Source organism: Rhinoderma darwinii, chromosome 2 (assembly GCF_050947455.1).
Source record: "Rhinoderma darwinii isolate aRhiDar2 chromosome 2, aRhiDar2.hap1, whole genome shotgun sequence".
In the NCBI taxonomy this organism is placed as follows: Eukaryota; Metazoa; Chordata; class Amphibia; order Anura; family Rhinodermatidae; genus Rhinoderma; species Rhinoderma darwinii.
Genome location: NC_134688.1, coordinates 127,716,034 through 127,735,684, shown reverse-complemented (window position 1 = coordinate 127,735,684; position 19,651 = coordinate 127,716,034). Strand labels below are relative to the sequence as shown.

Below are 19,651 nucleotides of genomic sequence, written 5' to 3'. Positions count from 1 at the left end.
GCAGATCAGCTCTTTTGCTGTAGCTCTGGCACCGGAGCAATTTAGCAGCTGTCTGGCGGTGTTGTGTGGTTCCAACAGTGATCTAATATTGAGGGTAAGTCATCAATTACGAATACCGGGACATAATCCCCCAACCACACAATCCAAAACAAGTAACTTAAAAATATCAGCAGACATTTTTTTAAAGAACATTTATATTTAATAAACAAATTAAACAAGTATCACCAACATAGTGCAAAAACTAAATATACAATAGCACAGACCCTGTGCAGAACAATCACATGAGAAAAAAAGTTCACATGTCAAATAGTCAGGGCTCAAAGAGCTAGACAGTGCTGGAGTTCCTGAGCTACACTCTGAATGTTCAGGTCCAGTTTGAGCTGGTGGGTATGGGCAACTGTATGATTGGCCAGTGGGAGCGGGGGCCGTAGTATTCCAGTCGATAGTACCCGTTCTTGTCGTTGTAAAACAGGGGTGGAGAACTGTTATTCGGCTGGTAATGTTTAGGGTGTTGTTGTGGTGGTCCAGCTGTGTAATGGGTCGGGGTAGAAGGACCCCCCCACCCGCCATCTGTACTGCTCCACATGCTGGTAGAGGTCCCACGGGTCGTTTGAACCAGCAAAGATCTCCATCACTGCCATTATCATGTTCTGACAGCATAGCTGGCGGTCTTGTGGCACAAGTTGGAGATGGGGCACTGGACTGAGAAGAAAGATAGACTCCGGACCTTTATTATCATCGCTGCTCCGATTCAGGTAGTCAAGCACACTGGTGTCAATCATGGTTCGTGTATCAGGTTTGGTTGTGGGTGCAGTGTTGCCACGCACCCTACTACAGCGTGGTGCAAGGCAACTTGGCCGCATGTCTGCAGCCACTCTGACATTTCCAGAATGTTGACCTCTTTAGGGGTTTGTTGCTGGGAGGTGCTGGTGCCCCTCTCAGCCAATTCCACCACTGGTGCATCAATTTAGGTTTTATCAGAATCCTCCTGCGGATCATCCAGACTGTCAACGGTTCTGCGATGGAAAAAGAAAACATAAACCCAATTATAATTAAAAAAAATAAAGTAAATGATAGAATAAAGTGACATGGAAGAACGGTCTTCACCCTCGGCCTATGTAGTCATATCATACTTCCATGCTGGCACTTTCAAGACAGCAAGACTACTTTCTTCTGAAAGTGACATGTGGAAATATGGTAGGGACCACAGAAGTCTGGGGTGCATACTATACTTACCATATGCAACTTCCAGACAAAATTAGTCTTGCAATCTGGAACAGCATGTTCCTCATGGGAATGTATGAATAAATTAATAACTGGGTGTTACCATAATCCCTGTGAATAGGGTGTGTCTCTACACCGTCTAATATTGTCAGCACTGATTGGACAGTTTCAGTGTGTATAGGGACACGCCCCTTTGACAAGGGTAATGATAACAGGCAGTTGTTAATTTATCAATACCTATACTGATCCAGACCAAAAAATTTCACAATAAGCGTTCGCACATATCATTTCATAGAAAAAATACCTAGAAATATATATGTGTAGACACATCAATATCCCAAAAAAAACTAATTCAAAGCACATAGTATGTACCATACAAAATTCAAATACTTTATAAAGAAATACCATAAAAACAAGTTGGCCATCAAGACCTAAAATATACATACAATTTAAAAATACAATAGTGTGGTGGTGGGTAGGGGACCACAGCATATATCACAATTTACAATAAGAGCACAATAAGGGTGGTACAGCAAAATAGACTACAAGGAAAGGCAAATAAATGTACACATTGTCAATTACTAAACATAAGTACAATTCCATGAATAAAGAGTAATGACCCAAAATCAGGGCCCTAGACCAATTACCACCCCGTATGCTTTCCTACTGTTACCCCAACAACCAGCTACCACACTAGAAGCCCCGACACGCGTTTCATCATCAGCTTTTTCAAGAGGTAATGACTGGTGAGGTGACTGGCTTATTTATTAGATTAAATAGTGGGAGGTGATTTGCTCAAAGATCCAATAGGATCATTCTAACTAACATTTGTAAAAATTGTACAGGTGTTATGTTATACACACCTTAGAATAAGCTCAATGAAACCCGTCAATGGCGGAGGCTGCCGCCCCGACCACCCCATCCCAGCGTACAGAAGCTGCGGACTACGCATGCGCGCCCACGTCATCACATAGCGCCGGGAGGGAGAGCGCGAGCGCCAATCACGGGCACCCCAAATGCCATATTGAAGAATGGCAAAATGCCAGAATGATAAAACACATGCGTAGTGAGCTGGATATCAAAAATAGTCATATTGGCAAGAGGAACAGAATAACAGGCATGGACATACATGAACATCTGAGATGGACGCGCCGCCCTGGGTCCCCAATTGAATAGGAAGGACCATAGCAGACCGATACTAAAGAGCAGCCATATTCAAGAAAAAAAGCAAAGAGGCATACACATGTATCTAAGTACAGATAACGATCGATAAATAATAATACAGTGCATATATATTCATGACTAAAATACACACCCAAGAGCACCTACTCAATACCACATATAAATTATACATATACCAAGTCCAATTTAATTCATATAAATAAATAACAGTGTATACAATGTGCTAAAAAGTATAAACCGTATTATTGCAAGAGTAAATATATATATATATATATATATATATATATATATATATCCGTATACGCTAAAATAAATATCAAAATAATTAATAACCAAAGTGAAAAAATAAATAAATAAAAAGTGAACACACGAGCAAAAGTGATGAGTGAAAAAATAAATAAAGGAAATAAATACCTGCACCTAAAAAACAAAATGAAAATAAAAAATTTAATTAAAGAAAATGGTTCAATTAAGAATATAGCACTAGTAATGTGCATAAAAACACCTGATAATAAGAAAAATTTCTGTATATATATATATATATATATATATATATATAAGAAGTGTATATAAAAAAATGTATCAGTTAGGCCTCATGCACACATGAAAGTAATCACGGCCTGCGATTGCCGTGCCGTGCTCCTATACAAAGTATGGGAGCACGGCCCGTAAAAATCGAAAAGTAGGACATGCTCCATAATTCTCGGCACGGTTCTACGCCACGGACACCCTTCCATAGCGATACGGAAAGGCGTCGGCTGCCAATAGAACCGGTCCGCAATTACGGAGTTTTTTCTACAGTCCATAGTGAAAAATGTGACAATAATTAAGATGAGCATATGAGCCCAAAAAGACAGGACTGAAAAGCCAAATAGAAAATAAAAACTGATATTTGTGTAGCAAAAAGCAAGAGTACCCCTTAAAAAAGCTGAAAAGCATGTATATGCACTATAACCTAATTCTATTCGAGAACATGGGACCAAAACAGGGAACACTATCAGTATATGTTGTGCAATACTGGCTGTGGCTGAAATCTATGGGGAACCTATGGAATAGTGATTTAATGTGGTTGTATCAGGAAGACATCCCTCTTCTATACGCACTATCAAGGTAAATTCACACGTTGTGTAAATATTGCAGATTTTCCACAACTAATTTCAGCATCACAGTGGATGAGATTTGAACAAATCTCATCCACACGCTGCGTAAATGATAAACTGAAAAAACACTCAGAAATTGACCTGCGGTGAAGTTTTTTAATCCACAGCATGTCAATTGTATTTGCGTAATCGCTGCTTTTTTTGTTGCGGTTTTCCCCATTTAATTCAATAGATAGGTAAATCCTGCAACAAATAGTAGATGTTGTGGTTTTTTTTACAGTGGAAGAGCAGCGATTACGCGGAAAAAATCGCAACTCAGAAAAAAAATTCTATACTTACTCAGAATTCTGTGTTTCTTTGTCCAGACTGGCCACCTGGGATAACGTTTCATCCCATGTGACCGTTGCAGCAAAGCATAGGCTGTTGCGGTCACATGGGATGAAACATCATCCCAGGAGGTCGGGCTGTAGGACAGCTGTGGGACGCATTGCCAAGGCTACGAAAGTATGTATCTTTTTTTTTTTGGATGCAGTTTTGCACAGCGGACATTCCGGTCGAAAAACTGCACCACAATTTGGTGCGGTTTTTCATCCGGAATGCCCTGCGGCCCACAGGGCGGGTACGCTGTGTGCTTTTCCGTGTTTGAGCATACCCTTAGGAAATAAGAATGTCATAGTGGAGCATCTCCTGCTCAGGAACATCCTCTATTACATTTCCCTTTTAACACATTGGTGGGCCCAGTGCAAAGACTTCATGAGTGCCCCCCCTCCTAATTATGTTACAATGTCTACACATTCAATGAAACATCATAAGAACAATTCTATTGATTTAAAGGCGATTTTTTTTTTAGACACATTAATGGGAAAGGATTAGACTCACAGGTGACGTCTTCTATGATTGGAGTCGTTCTCTTTCCCTTTTCTTCTCTATCCATCCTAGACTGCCACGATTACTTCTTCTAGCCACAACTTAATACTGCCCCTAAAAACAATAATGCCAGATAGTGACCCCAACAGTTATAATGGCTAAGCGGTAAAAAGGTCCTGCAAAAGAGAAACTTGGCCCTTATATAATATGAAATTGAAATTTCTTTTATTTGAGTTTTATAGTAATATTTTTTCCAAACAATCTGTAGGTAAAAATGACCAAATAACAGCGTACATGATGTCACCTTATAACAGATTTTCAGAAGATTTACAAGCATAGCAGTTACCAAGATGCCAAAGAGGAACAACATCTTCAAAATTCCAGTATGTTGTCAGCATCTTCAAAATCCCATCTGGGAGAAACATATGTTGTCATACACCTAGAAACATGAAAAATATCTATGTAATTGTCTCTCAAGCAATTACCGAAGCTTAATATAAATGACTGAATACTATGCTCCTCACACTATGCCCCAAAGCATTTCAGTATGTGCAATGTATGTAATTGTCTGATGAGGAATTGTCAATATATCATGCCAATAACTATGACTAACATGCTGCAAGTACACAATGTGCTCCAAATGTATGCTGTACAAGAAGACCCCATATACCATGTATATAATGATGAGATGTGATTTTATAACGCCAGACGTAGCAGTTGTCAATATACATAAGAAATACAGAGATCAGGAGAGACAATGCCATGCCAATATGAAATAGGTAGTTATCCAATACCAGCATAATGATGGAGAACGATGTTGAAAAACTGTAACTCAGGACATGCTGAGAGTTGTCGTTTTACAACAGCTGCTGAGCCACAGGTTGGGGACCACTGGTTCAGACACGGGGTATGCCTATTCATTAGAGGTTGTAAGAGAACATACCATCCTAGGCTTCATCTTGTCTTGTACATCGTATTGTCCAATTCCCTTGTAGGTAATTCCCAGCCACCAAGGGATTCCTTGCTTGTCCTGGTAAGAATCGAAAAAAAAAGTTTTGTCAAATATATTCAATTATTGGTTGTTTTTGGAAATAAAGCAAATACACATTGGTTTGGTAGGGTGAGAGTCATTATAGGGGTGTCTTATCAGTACAACCCCTGTCTATATTCCGTATTAAGGCATGTGGATGTCATATAGGGATATCCCGCTCTCGTGACCCCCCAATATTAGCCAGAGAGCATTGGCTCTCGTTTTGGCGGACTGTTCTGAACATGTATGACATGAATGAGTATTCATTTGAATGGTTGACATGTATTACTAAATTTCCCCTGCAGTGGGCGTTGTATGTGTATTGCCAGTCAGAGCTTCACTTGGTGTTAACAGGTGATCGCTGGGGATTTATAAGCGGGACTCATGGCAATCAGCTTATCACTGGGCCAGTCTCAATATAGAGTGATGTTGTTATGATGAACAAGCCCTCCTTTAATTGTAACTGGACGCATTCTTCCTAATACATTCTTAAAAATAAACTTAATGTTAAAGATAAAGATCTTCACTAGTTGATAATTAATGAATATTTCTCCCTCAAATGAAAATATTGCATTTAAATATACCTTTTGAGTGGTCCTTTTGTGTGACTTAGCATTCTCATTATTAGCTCTACCTGCCTGACAACCAATATGGCCGCCTAAAGGGGCGCTGGTTTTATTTCAAGAAACATGACATTTTGCATGTTGCTGACGCTCTGGCCCGGGGCTCCCGCTATGTAGCTCCTGACATAACTGTACATATATGAGCAGTGACGTCAGGAGCTCCCCCCGGCCCCTCCCTTCAGGTAGCACTTCTGCCAGGGGGTTTGACCGACATTTCCCATTGTAGGCCTAAACAGTGCGATAAGTTTCAGACTTCTGTCGGAGGTACACTGCGGAAGTCCTCCGGAAGGTTATAACATAATGTGAACAGGGCCTAACTTTCAATTAAGCATCACATCAAAGTGTATAGTTAAGGCTGTGTTTATACATGTGCGGTCATATCATGCTTTATGCAGTGATTTTCACAAAATGACAAGAACACAGTGGTTTTGCAAAAAAGCTGCATTTTTGCCATGGAATCTTGGCAAAAAAATGTGACATGACTGCAACGTGTGAACACAGCCGAAAAGTTTAAGGTAAAGCAATGAGAGTGGTAGTGTGAACATGTATTCAGACTACAGAATCCTGAAGAGACATCATGTAAAGAGTTTTAGCACATACTAAAATATCATCAGGGAAAGCAGTGAGTATTTAGACTTACCATCACGATCCAACTATAGTTCATTCATGATTGAGTTTCCAGGATTATTCTTTTATGATGGTGGTAACTGAGTTTCACGATGATGATGGGACAGGTGTTTTCATGTCTTCAAGACTTTCAGTGCTGCAGAAGGTGTTGTGATAACATAATAATGGTTTCAAAATGACTAGTTTGATGGGAATCCCATATTTGATGAGATTATCTAAAGTAGTCCAACTTTGGGGGAAGATTTTTCAGCTTTGGGGCCAGTGTTTTCTCTACGGGAGAGACATCTGGATGCAGAATTCTGATGAAGTCAATGACTTATAGAGACCAAATCCAGGATTCCTCAAAGTCAATTGTGGTTGAATAGGGATTGGTCTCCTATGTTCATAATTGTTTTCTTCCATTTCCTCATTTTTATTAATCAGTTCATTCTGTGATTTGACAATGGTCTCCTGATTGGAGCAATTTCCCTTTTAGAGCGTCAACAATTTCTATAAATTCTCATAGTTGCCTCAACAGATACTTCATGAACTCCTCAGTTAGCAGAGGATTCAGGGATAAACAAGTCTACTCCATCAGCTGGAATACTGTGAAAGGGAAAGCATGCCTCTTCTTTCTTTTTAGATATAGTTATCCTAGTACTGAGGCCCAGAGTAGAGTCAATTACTAGCGTAAGATGTCCCAGGGATAGGCATGGGCCCTGTAAGAATCTGTACACCAATATAGGACATTTCGGTGTCTCTTTGATCAGATAAAGAAGCAGGAAGGATGGCTTCCTGTGGGATAGAACATTCTCCCGGATCGGCCCTCAACAAACACCTCATGGACTACTTAGCTACCAGAGGGTGCAGGGATTATGGAGTCTCCTACATCAACTAAAATATTGTGACAGGCAGAGGAGGTCTCTGATGAAGACCCAAGTTGACAATTATTCAATCGATGAAAAAATGTAAGTCTGGCAGGACAGCCTTTGTGTTTAGACTTGCCCATGATATAGCTAATTATTACAGGAGATTTATTGCTAACTTCTCGGTCATCGCTAAGCCTCTTACGGATCTTACTCGCAAAGGTGCTGATCTCCTCCACTGGCCTCCGGAGGCGGTCCAGGCTATTGAGATCCTTAAGAAGTGCTTCACCTCTGCCCCAGTGCTGATTCAGCTTAACCAAATGGGGTCATTCATCATGGAGGTTGATGCCTCCGAGGTGGGAGTGGGTGCTGTCTTGTCCCAGGGTACCAGGTCCCTCACCCATCTCCGTCCCTGTGCCTACTTCTCCAGGAAGTTCTCGCCCACTGAGAGTAACTATGACGTGGGCAACCGCAAACTCTTAGCCATTAAATGGGTATTTGAAGAGTGGCGCCACTTCTTGGAGGGGGCTAGGCACCAGGTAACGGTCCTTACCGACCACAAGAATCTGGTTTTCCTAGAATCTGCACAGAGGCTAAACCCGAGACAAGCTTGATGGGCGTTGTTTTTTACTAGATTCAACTTTGTGGTCACCTATAGAGCTGGGTCTAAAAATATTAAAGCTGATGCACTGTCGCGTAGCTTCATGGCCAGCCCTTCTTCGGAGGAAGATCCTGCTTGTGTTTTGCCCCCAGGTATAATAATATCCTCTGTTGATTCTGACTTAGTCTCCGAAATTGCGGCTGATCAAGGTTCAGCTCCCGGGAACCTTCTTGAGAACAAGCTGTTTGTTCCCCTGCAATTCCGGCTAAGGGTACTCAGGGAAAATCATGACTCTGCACTATCTGGCCATCCAGGCATCCTGGGTACCAAGCACCTCATTCCTAGAAACTATTGGTGGCCTGGGTTGCCGCTTGTGAAATTTGTGCCAGGTCCAAGACTTCCAGGTCTCGACTAGCGGGCTTACTATGTTCCTTGCCCATTCCCCAGAGACCTTGGACCCATATCTCCATGGATTTTATCACCGATCTGCCTCCATCTCAAGGCAAGTCGGTGGTGTGGGTGGTAGTAGACCGCTTCAGTAAGATGTGCCACTTTGTGCCGCTCAAGAAACTACCCAATGCCAAGACACTAGCTACCTTGTTTGTCAAACACATCCTGCGTCTCCATGGGGTTCCTGTCAATATTGTTTCTGACAGGTACAATTTGTTTCATTGTTTTGGAGAGCTTTCTGTAAAAAGTTGGAGATTGATCTGTCCTTCTCCTCGGCCTTCCACCCTGAAACTAATGGCCAAACTGAGAGGACTAATCAGTCTCTAGAACAATATTTAAGGTGTTTTATCTCTGACTGTCAATATGATTGGGTCTCCTTCATTCCCCTCGCCGAATTTTCCCTTCATAACCGGGTCAGTAACTCGTCAGGGTTCTCCCCCTTTTTCTGTAATTTTGGGTTTAATCCATGGCTCTCCTCCATTTCTCTTGATGGTTCCAACAATCCCGAGGTAGATGTCGTTCATCGGGAACTGTGCACAGAAGAACCTAGAGGCGTCCCAGAGCATACAAAAGACTCAGGCAGATAGAAGACGTTCTGCTAACCCCTTGTTTGTGGTCGGGGATCTGGTGTGACTCTCTTCAAAAAATGTGCGCCTTAAGGTTCTGTCCCAAAAATTTGCTCCCCGGCATATAGGGCCGTACCGTCACCTAGGATGGGCTGTGCAAGTAGGCAGGGACTGAGTGGCGGGTAGATTACGGCTCACCTGTCTGTCTCCCTATCCCGACATTACACTAACTTAGCCAGACCTGGTGGCTCCAACCAAGCAGAGTGCTGCACATCCAGGCTAGCTTGGGTTCTCCTGGGCACCTTTGGAAAAGGACCAATGAGGATAATTGTCCTTATATAACTCCTATCCTGGAAGGACCCGTGTACTAGGAAGAGACCCTGGTGACAAATAAACAAATAAAGGGCACCCCAGGCAGTAGTGGAGAGTTTTGGTGTGGGATTTGGAGTCTGGTTTAGGGGTCACGATCTAATGCAAGTTCCATTGTGTAATGGTTAGCAATCTGGATCTAGACCAGACTGTCCAACAGCAGTCAGGATGCGAGGAAACTAGGGATGCTCAGTGCGTGCCAGCATAGAAACCAGGAGCACTGAAGTTACCGTGTGCTAGGAGTACACTCAGGGGATGTAAAAAGGGGATCCGAGGCAGTAGTGGAGAGTTCTAGTGTGGGTGTAATGTAGGGGTAGGGAGACAGACAGGTGAGCCCTAATCTACCCGCCACTCAGTCCCTGCCTACTTTCACGGCCTGTCCTAGGCGACGGCGTACAACTGGGCGACGGTCCCTACGCTCAATATGTGCATGACAGACAAACAGACAAGGGTACACAGAAGCTAAGGGAAATGGGGCAGTTGCCCACGGCAACACCGTGATCAACAAGAGCAGTGAACGAGCCGACTCAAACCAGGAGTGTACGGGTACCAAACGCAGAGCAGGAGCGTAGTCAGTAAAGCCAGGGTCGATATGAAGCAGAGGTCAGTAGTATTAGCAGGAACAGCAGAGCCAGGAAACAAGAGAGAATCACAGGCAAAGACAAGAAGCAAATGAAGGTATACATAGACCGAGGGCGGGAGCTAGAAATTTCTGGCCAGGCTGTGATAGGTTCTCCCACTCCTCAGCTTACCAGCCTGAGTGGTAGCAGCTCGAGTCACTCTATCGGGCCTAGGAGCAGATGCAGACTGATTAACCACGGGCGTTGACACAGAAGCTGTGTCTGGCAGATCCTTTACAGTGGGATTTGTAGTCTACTCCAGTGGTCACGACCTAAAGCACGTTCCATAGTGTAACGGTTTGCACTCTGGATCTCGGCCAGACTATCCACTAGCAGCATAGACACGGGGTACTAAGGATAATCTGGGCGAGCCGGCCTTTAAAGCAGGGGGGAATGAAGGTACCCATGTGCTAGGGGACATAAAAAGGGGACCCCAAGCAGTGGTGGAGAGTTGTGGTGTGGGACTTGGAGCCTTGTCTAGGGGTCACGACCTAAAGAAGGTTCCATAGTGTAATGGTTAGAACTCTGGATCTAGGCCAGACTGTCCATAAGCAGCCGGGATGCGAGGAAACCTAGGATGCTATGCCTAGAAAGCAGGTGGGCATTAAATATATTTTGCAGGGAGTGCCCTGCTAAGTAGCACAGCGGTGGCACTTGTGGAGCCGGGAGCAAACATAGTCAATATATGGGCCAGGGTCAGGGCAGGCAACAAATAAGCATAGTCTATGAACTGGCCGAGGTCAGGGCAGGCAGCAAACAAGCATAGTCCTTAAACAGGCCGAGGTCAGGGCAGGCAGCATAAAAGCATAGTCCATCGACAAGCCGAGGTCAGGGCAGGAAGCAAACAAGAATAGTCAAAAAAATGGCAGAGGACAGGGCAGGCGGCAGTCAAAAAACATAGTACAAATATCCAGTCAAGGTCAAAACCGGAAAATCACTAAGATGTTATTTGTAGGGGGCGTGGCCGACAGCGCGGGGGCGTGGCCGAGAGCGCATGGAGTAGGATGCGTTTTGCATTAGCTCCGCTGCTCCTAGGCTATTACCGGCTCAAAACGGCTCTTACAAGTACCTGAACTAGACCTAAAGTGTCATATAAGGACACCGGAACGCTGTCTGCACCTATCTGTTATGGGCAGAATAAAGAAAAAGCCGGTGGCGGCAAAACTCGCGGAGTTCTTTCCGGTGACAAGAATCCAAGATGGCGCCGGCGCGCCTGCAGTGGAAAGTCAGGGAGACTTGGCAGCAAACAGGAGGACATCAGGGGCAGCTAGAGGAGTGATCCTCGTTGCCTCGTCACCAGGTCTATCTCGGGCCGCCGATACTTCACTGCGGCAACCTTTCTCTCCAGCTGGACTGTTCTCCTCCAGGCCTCCATCTTCTCCATCTGTGAGTAGTATAAGCTCTCCTGCAGAGCACATTTTGAATACAGCGCCTATGTTAATGCATAATGAGGGACCTGACAAACCGGTCACTGAAGCTGCACTCAAATATTTATTGCATGATCTAAATGCTTCTATACAAATGTCAATTCAGAACGCATTTCAGGACCTGCAGAGAGATTTTTTAGCTCTAGGGGACAGGACGTCCCATATTGAAACAAAGATGTTATTTGTACACTGCAGGAGACTCCACAACTAGACTATTTTGCATGGCACTCCTCCTCCGGAAAGTTGTTATCTCTGGAGGTGCACCTGAAATAGTAGCTGTCTGGCAGTCACTTTAATGCGTGGTGGTAAGGCATAAGGTGTACTGCGGACCCTCGATGTTCCTGCCACTGCTGACCCTCTCTGACTTGACAAGATCGATGACTGTCTTGCAAGAAAGTTCTCAAAGGCAGATGGTCTCCTTGGCAATGGCGCAGTGGTCCGGACCTTACCAGATCTTTTGGTGGGTTTTGGTACCTGAGGATCGTCCCTTGCTGCATAGGTATTGGCTGCAGATGTTGATGCTGGTGGTGGTGATTTTAGTCTCAGGTATTGGCCCAATTCTGTTTGAGGTGTTTTCCACAGCTTTTTAATAAATGGAATGATACTTAAAGCTGCCGTTAGATGTCCAAAAAAGCCAGTCTGCCTCTGATGTTTTTTAGGCTCCTGGCTGTACAGGGTCTTCCCGGGACGATGGAGATGTTTCTGGGACTGGAGTTTTCCTCCAGCCCCCGGTGCAGCCATCTGGCTGCCTCTTCCTCCACACACTCGGAAGTGTGTGTTTGGAAGGTACAATAAAAAAATAAAAAAGATATAAAATAAATAAAAATCCAACCGGGACAATCGCAATAGTGCTTAGCTGCTCCTCTCTGCTCGATGCTTGCCTCGCACTGACGTTCTTGCTGAGTATTCCGTGACTGGATGCCGACGCTTCTGTGATGTAATAATGCTGTCCATGGCAACAAGGTCCTAAGTGGTGCTGCCCATGGGCATCCAATCAGATTCTAGCTCTCACTGTACAAGTTGAAGGGTTGGAAAAGAAAAATATGTATGGATTGGCATGGACAGATTGTACCCAATGTGTGTTTCTCCCACCTTCTCTGTTCGGTGAGACACCAATAGTGATGTTATGGTTTTAAGTCTAAATGTATCCATGTAGTTATTTTCCTTTCCACAGTAGCATGCTGGGATCTGTAGTGCACACTATCTGTGCTGTTGACCAGATCAGTTTAAAAAAAATATATAAAATCAGTTAGATTTTTTCTGTTGAGGGGGATGGGAGAGACGTGATAGCACTCCCAACAGTTATTTCTCACTGCATATATACTGTATATAGGTTATAGGAGTTATGTGCACTGGGATCTTGTGGCTGATCCGCTGTATAACCACTGAGAGATCTCCTCTTCGCTGATGCACAGACCACAAATATGGTGGTTTTTATCAAGTCTTACATGTCACACAGTACGGTCAGTCGAAACGTGTACACTGTAATCTATATAATAATGTGAGGTGCAAACCTATCCCTACAGGTGTCCATATGTTGGAAGGCATTACTTTCAGTCATAAGAAGACAGACATATTTAACGCCCCAAACTTCTATGGCAATATAACATTCACCTCAAATCTATAAAAGGATGGATAAGTTCAGAATCTATAAATAGGGAAAATGATCATAAACATGAAATCTGTGAGACAAACAATTTATACAAGGATCCTATTATGGGGATGGAAAGATCCATTTAATATGATGTAAAGTTACTCCAAGCAGGGGTGTGCACTGATGAGGAACGATCTCATAGTAAAACAAATATAGACCACCCACCTAGCGTGCACTTAGAACCTACTGTGCGCCTTGTGTCTTTCTCATAGATGCACCTCCCGGTCCAGACAAGCAGCAATGAAACACATCTGCAAATTTTTGAACTTTGGAGTATTTCAGCCACATTTCAGGACGCATAATAGGGTTGCCACATTTGGAGCCTATGCGGTACTACTCAACCATAGAGCTCCTTAGTGATCTAAGTTCGGTTCAGCAAGTTGTGATGCTGCAGCCACAATTTGGACCCTAAAATGTGGCAAAAAATTAGGATCCAATGCCAGAATACTCCTCCTACAAGTGTCGATCCCAGAATTGATAACAAGCACTTTGGACGACTTACATGGGTAACAGGAAAGGTTTGGTGACAACCCTGATAGAAATGCAATTGCAGCCATACTGGCAGTATACAGCTTTCTCAGGAAGTGATATAACTATGAAATTATTGAATAGAAGAATTTGTAATAATCTCACAAGAGGAAAACTCAAGGACTTGTTTCCAAGGACAATCTTTATTAATTTAGACTGAAATGGCTTTTAGCGACCGATTATTGTTTTGCATCAAAATATCCCCCCCTATCTGTGTAGAAGGAAGTACCTACCTACAATATCATGGCCGCTTTACATTTTTTTCCAGGGCCATTTTAAGTTCTTAATCCGCCCCTAACTGGAGGAATTTCTAGAGCCAGGTTTTCAGTGTAGATAGGAAACTTCTCAGCTTCAATTCTATTGATTTTAATCTCACATTTTCTTAATGTATAAGATCCTGCCGAGACCCAGATGTAACTGACTTGATCCTTTAGTCTCCCTTATTTTATCTGTGTATATTTAAAATCAAACAAATGTTTTATTTACATTTTAAAAATAAGTTACTATAATATTTTTGCATAATTAAAAAAATAATCCAAAATACCATATTAATACATTATGGGAGCCATACAAGAAAATAAAGGCATCAGCTTAGTTGATAACGTAGTTTTTATATTTGCCTTTCTCGGGAATTGAACATAAGTTCCATTAGGTTTTTTAATGTAATTAGGTTGGGAGATTGGGGATGTTAACATGTGTCTGGGGACTGCTAGTACAGTTTCAAACACTGGCATACTGCTCTCGCAAATTGTATTTTAAGATCCAGCTTTTGCTTAAGATAGTGTCTTGTGCATGCTTGACATTCATAAAAAAACAAAAATCAGCTTAAAGGAGGAATATGTTTGACTTCAGGCTGGTCCATTAATTATTAATACAGATGTGCCTACAGATGGCCATGGGGCAAAACCAGGCTTAAAGTAAATAGGACAAGTTCCGGAAGTCATGCAATAATGCTTTGTAAAGTATTGCTGGAATTAAAAGAAACATTTTTTATGAAACAAAGTAAAATAAAAAAATAAAAAATCAAGAATTATTTCATGCAGTGTCTTGGACTACCAATAAAGTTTGCATTGAAAATAAGGTGTGAGAGGGGAGGCGAATGAGCACCGGAGGACTCTCCTGTACCGGGCTAGCACACCCTGAAACAGCACCAGAATGTGGACCTGGACTGGATTTTTAACATGGTTCCTTCTCTCTTCTTTTTCATTTTTACAGCCTATATGGGTAATTGGCCCTTATTTTGAGTGAAATTACTCATAGAGCCCTTATTTTGAGCATTGAAAAATCCTTTAACCTCTTCCCGACATCCACCGTATATATACGATGCTGTGGGGAAGGGGTTCCCGCAAACCACAGTACAGTTACGTCGCGATGAAGCAGAGCCCGCACCGTCACCGCTGGATGTCAGCTGTATGTTACAACTGACACCCTGCTGTAATGGCCAGGATTGGAACTAAAGAGCGCAGCATCTGATGTTTTTTTAGCCGACCGGCACTCCAGTGAAGCGATCGCTGGGATGCCGATTGTTGGTATGGCAATCGGAGGCCTAACAATGGCCTCCGTGTCTGCCTTGTACAGAAGCCTATGAGGATCTGCCATAGGCTTGCTGTCAGTGTATAATTGATAGCTCTAATACAATGCACTAAATATGTAGTGCAGTGTATTAGAATAGCAAACAGAAGACAAAAAAAAAAATGTTCTAAAAAAATAAAAGTTGTAAACTAAAAAAACGAAAATTACAGTTCTTCCCATAATAAGTATTTTATTATTGGAACAAAACCTATACATAATTGGTATCGCCAGATCCGTAACGACACAACTATAAAACTATTATGCAATTTATCCCGCACCGTGAATGCTGTAAAAAAAAAATGAAAAACAACGGCTTAATTCTAATTAATTCAGCAAAAAACCTTTGGGGTCAAAATTATCACTATACCCCTAGATGAAGGGGTGTAGTTTCACAAATGGAGTAATTTTGGGGGTATTTCCACTGTACTAGTACTACAGCGGCACAGCAAATGTGACATGGAACCCAGAAACCATTCCAAAAGCCAAATGGTGCTCCGTCCCTTCTGAGCCCTACCGCGCGTCCAAACAGCCGTTTATGACCGCATATGGGGTATTGCTGTACTCGGAAGAATTTGCTTTAGAAATGTTGGGGTGCTTTTTCTCCTTTAGTTATTGTGAAAATAAAAATAAAAATTCAAACTTACATTTTATTGCAAAAAAATTAGATTTTTCTGGCCTACTTCCAATTATTTCTGCAAAATACCTGTGGGGTAAAAATGCTCACTATACCCCAAGATAATTTCCATGAGGGGTGTAGTTTCCCAAATGGGGTCACTTGTGGGGGGTTTCCAGTATTTTGGCGCCACAGGGTCTTTGCAAAAATACCTGTGGGGTCAAAATGCTCACTATACCCCTAGATAATTTCCATGAGGGGTGTAGTATCATGTTTTCAGTACGGGACAGTAGTTCCACGGAGAGGCAGGGACTCCTAGCATCGTACATAACTATGATGCTAGGAGCCCGGCTCCCTGCAGTGTGTTCGGTCGGGACTTGCAGCCGAAATACGTCCGTCCATTACGGACGTAATGTGCTCGTGTGAATCCAGCCTAAGGCTGGGTTCACACGACCTATTTTCAGACGTAAACGAGGCGTATTATGCCTCGTTTTACGTCTGAAAATAGGGCTGCAATACGTCGGCAAACATCTGCCCATTCATTTGAATGGGTTTGCCAACGTACTGTGCACACGACCTGTAATTTACGCGTCGTCGTTTGACAGCTGTCAAACGACGACGCGTAAATGGACTGCCTCGGCAAAGAAGTGCAGGGCACTTCTTTGCCACGTAATTTGAGCTGTTCTTCATTGAACTCAATGAAGCACAGCTCAAGATTTACGAGCGTCTCAGACGCCTCGTAAATTACGAGGAGCATTTACGTGTGAAACGAGGCAGCTGTAAACAGTCTGTCTTTTCACACGTAAATGCCTCTCATCGTGTGAACATACCCTAAGAAGGCTTTTTACAAGATTTTGGAGTGGCTTTGTGGAAATTTTTGCCCATTCATCCAGAAGGGCATTTGTGAGGTCAGAAACTAATGTTGGATGAGAGGGCCTGGCCCGCAATCTCCGTTCTAGTTCATCCCAAAGGTGTTCAATGGGTTGAGGTCAGGGCTCTGTGAGGGCCAGTCAAGTTCTTCCACCTAAAACTGCCTTTATGGACCTTGCTTTGTACACTGAGGCACAGTCATGCTGGAACGGAAAAGGACCTTCCACAAAGTGTTCCCACAAAGTTTGAAGCATGCAATTGTCTAAAATCTCTTGGTATGCTGAAGCATTAAGATTTCCCTTCATTGTAACTAAGGTGTCTAGGCCAACCCCTGAAACACAACCCCATAGCATAATCCCTCCTCCACCAACTTTACAGTTGGCAACAACATTCTCCTGGCATTCGCTAAACACAGTACATCAGACAGCAGGATAGAGAAGAGTGATTCATCACTCCACAGAACACATTTCCACTCTATATGGTGCTCGGCGATGTAAGGCTGGCATGCAGTTGATCGGCCAGGAATACCCATACCATGAAGCTCCGGGGACACAGTTTATGCGGATATTAATGCCACGGGAGGTTTGGAACTCTGCAGTTATTGAGTCAGCAGAGCTTTGAAGAATTTTATGCTTTTTCGTCTCCGCACTCAGCGACCCTGCTCTGTAACTTTACTTGGTCTGCTACTTCGTGGCTGAGTTTCTGTGGTTCCTAAACACTTCTACTTTGCAATAATACCAATGGGTACTCAGTATACCAAAGCATTATTGTCACATGTGGCGGATTTGTTGTAGATTTTTCCGCAGCTCTTCCACAATATTTTGCTCCAGATTTTACCCCATGTAGGTTACGTACACACAGGGTGGATACGCTGCATAAAGGTACACACACAGCGTATCGTTTTTCACCCAGAACGTCTGCTGTGGAAATCCTGCACTGAAAAAAGGCGACGCATCCCTCCGACGTCCTGAATTTCCTGCAGACTTGGGATGACGTTTCATACCATGTGACCGCTGCAGCCTGTGATTGGCTGCAGCGGTCACATGGGATGAAACGTCACCCAAGGAGGCTGACCTGGACGTAGAAGCAGAGAATTCTGGGTAAGTATAAGGTTTTTTGTTTTTTTTTTGTAGGGGAATCGCAGCTCTTCCACCGCAAAAATCGCAATTTGTTGCGGGTTTTACCTCCCCATTGAATTCAAAAGCAGCGATTACGCAAATACAATTGACATGCTGCCGATTAAAAAAACTGCGCCGTCAATTTCTGAGTGTTTTTTTCCGCTTATCATTCACGCAGCGTGTGGATGAGATTTGTTCAAATCCGTCGAGCGCCCACCCCCACACAAACCCCCCAAACGTGCTCCACTGCTCCATCGACTGCCTCCCCCCCCATAAACATGTAACCGCGCCACACACACACAAACCCCCACACGCGCACACACATACACCTTACCTGCAGCCAATGGCGTCGGCTTTCCTCCTACAAACCAGCTTCTATGCTGGGTCGCTCTGAACTACGCATGCGCAGTTCAGAGCGAGACGGTAGAGGATGTAATGGACGGGAGCCATTCATTATGTCCTATGCACTGTAGCTGCCACATTCCAGCTTTGATGTGTCGTTAAGAGACACATACACAGATGAAATGAAAAATGGCAGCCCCCAGTAAATGAAAAAAGTATTAAGTATAAATATTTATTTTAAGTATTAATAAAATTTCATGTGAAAAAATGAAGTATATATAAAATTGTATTAAATAAAAACGCATAAATTAATAAAAAAAATATATTCATGACACATTTCCTTAGGCCTCATGTACACGACCGTAGCCATGTGCACGGCCGTGATTTTCGGGTCGACCGGCCACGGAGTTACAGCCGCGAGCCGCCCGCAAATCGTGGGATGTGCACATTATTTTCAATGAGCCCGGACCGCAGAACACGGACGCAATAAGGCTTGTTCGTTCTTTCTGCGGTGAAAACCACAGTCCTGTGCATGGCCCCATAGGAATGAATGGGGCCACAATTCTCCTGTGGATTTTCGGGGGAATTGCGGCCGCAAAAGCACGTTCATGTGCATGGGGCCTAAGACTCACGCACTTTCCCCGACACATTGGAACGTGTTGGAAAAAGTAACGCAAAATATAAATATGGCGTTTGGCCCAAATATCAATGAACTCATTGGTATTTACCTCCCTAGGTATTACAAATACCATTGCTTTACATTGCACTAGCATGTTAGATGCCACTGGTAATGGGAGAGGCAACGTTAAAAGGCACATTCTCTAGCTGGTACGCCTAAAAAATGTAATGGTGGGTACTGTTTGGCTAGCATTGTTAATGGGGGCACTCTGGTTCTGTGAGTCTCCCTGAAAGGCATTAGTCCTGCCCTCACCGAGCTCGTCATGCAGCAGTTACAAAACCACAAGTTCCGGATGTTTTGCAATCACACTTTGTTTTGACCTCTGCGGCCACCGTCGTGTTCAGTCTGTCATGGCAACCTCCAGCAGCGGCATGGCTGCCTCAGATGCTCTGTACTATGCGGACTTTAGGACACGGAACGCGGTTACTCCAGGCACTGACATCGACAGGAGGCTGGTGAGTAGCGGCTATGAGCAGTGTATATAAGTGGCGATGTCTGTGTGTGGCGCGGGAGGGGGTTTCGGGCAATGAAGGTGACGTGCGGGGCTGATGACAGGTTGCGGTTATTGATCGCAGCGTGTGTCCTCATGTTTCCTGCGGCTTCTTTTAGAATAGTTCTATCGTTCTGATATCTCCCCGTCACTGGTAACGGGGCTCTCTGGCTGATCTCCTACACGAGGCATTGCACTGCTATTACGTCAGATGGCAATGACGCGCGCTGAACATGGCTGACAGATGTGTCTGG

At 43.6% G+C, this 19,651-nt stretch overlaps 1 protein-coding gene and 1 long non-coding RNA gene across 3 annotated transcripts in view; one reads left to right on the top strand and one right to left on the bottom strand.

Moving 5' to 3' along the window:
* Positions 1–227: 227 nt before the first annotated feature.
* On the bottom strand, positions 228–19,643 carry LOC142742490 (uncharacterized). Of its 2 annotated transcripts, none has more exons than XR_012881393.1 (6): positions 18,957–19,643; positions 13,947–14,162; positions 5,317–5,403; positions 4,720–4,812; positions 4,386–4,487; positions 228–1,016 (listed from the first exon to the last, which is right to left on the bottom strand). It is a non-coding gene; the product is annotated as an uncharacterized LOC142742490 (long non-coding RNA). The 2 variants fall into 2 exon arrangements; XR_012881394.1 differs by having other exon boundaries at positions 19,160–19,643.
* DNAJC15 (DnaJ heat shock protein family (Hsp40) member C15) overlaps positions 19,203–19,651 on the top strand; it is a 40,388-nt gene continuing 39,939 nt past the window's right edge. Inside the window, exon 1 of the mRNA XM_075852279.1 lies at positions 19,203–19,362. Within this exon, the coding sequence (XP_075708394.1) occupies positions 19,258–19,362 (105 nt within the window). The 5' untranslated portion in view covers positions 19,203–19,257. The remainder of the gene's footprint in view (positions 19,363–19,651) is intronic.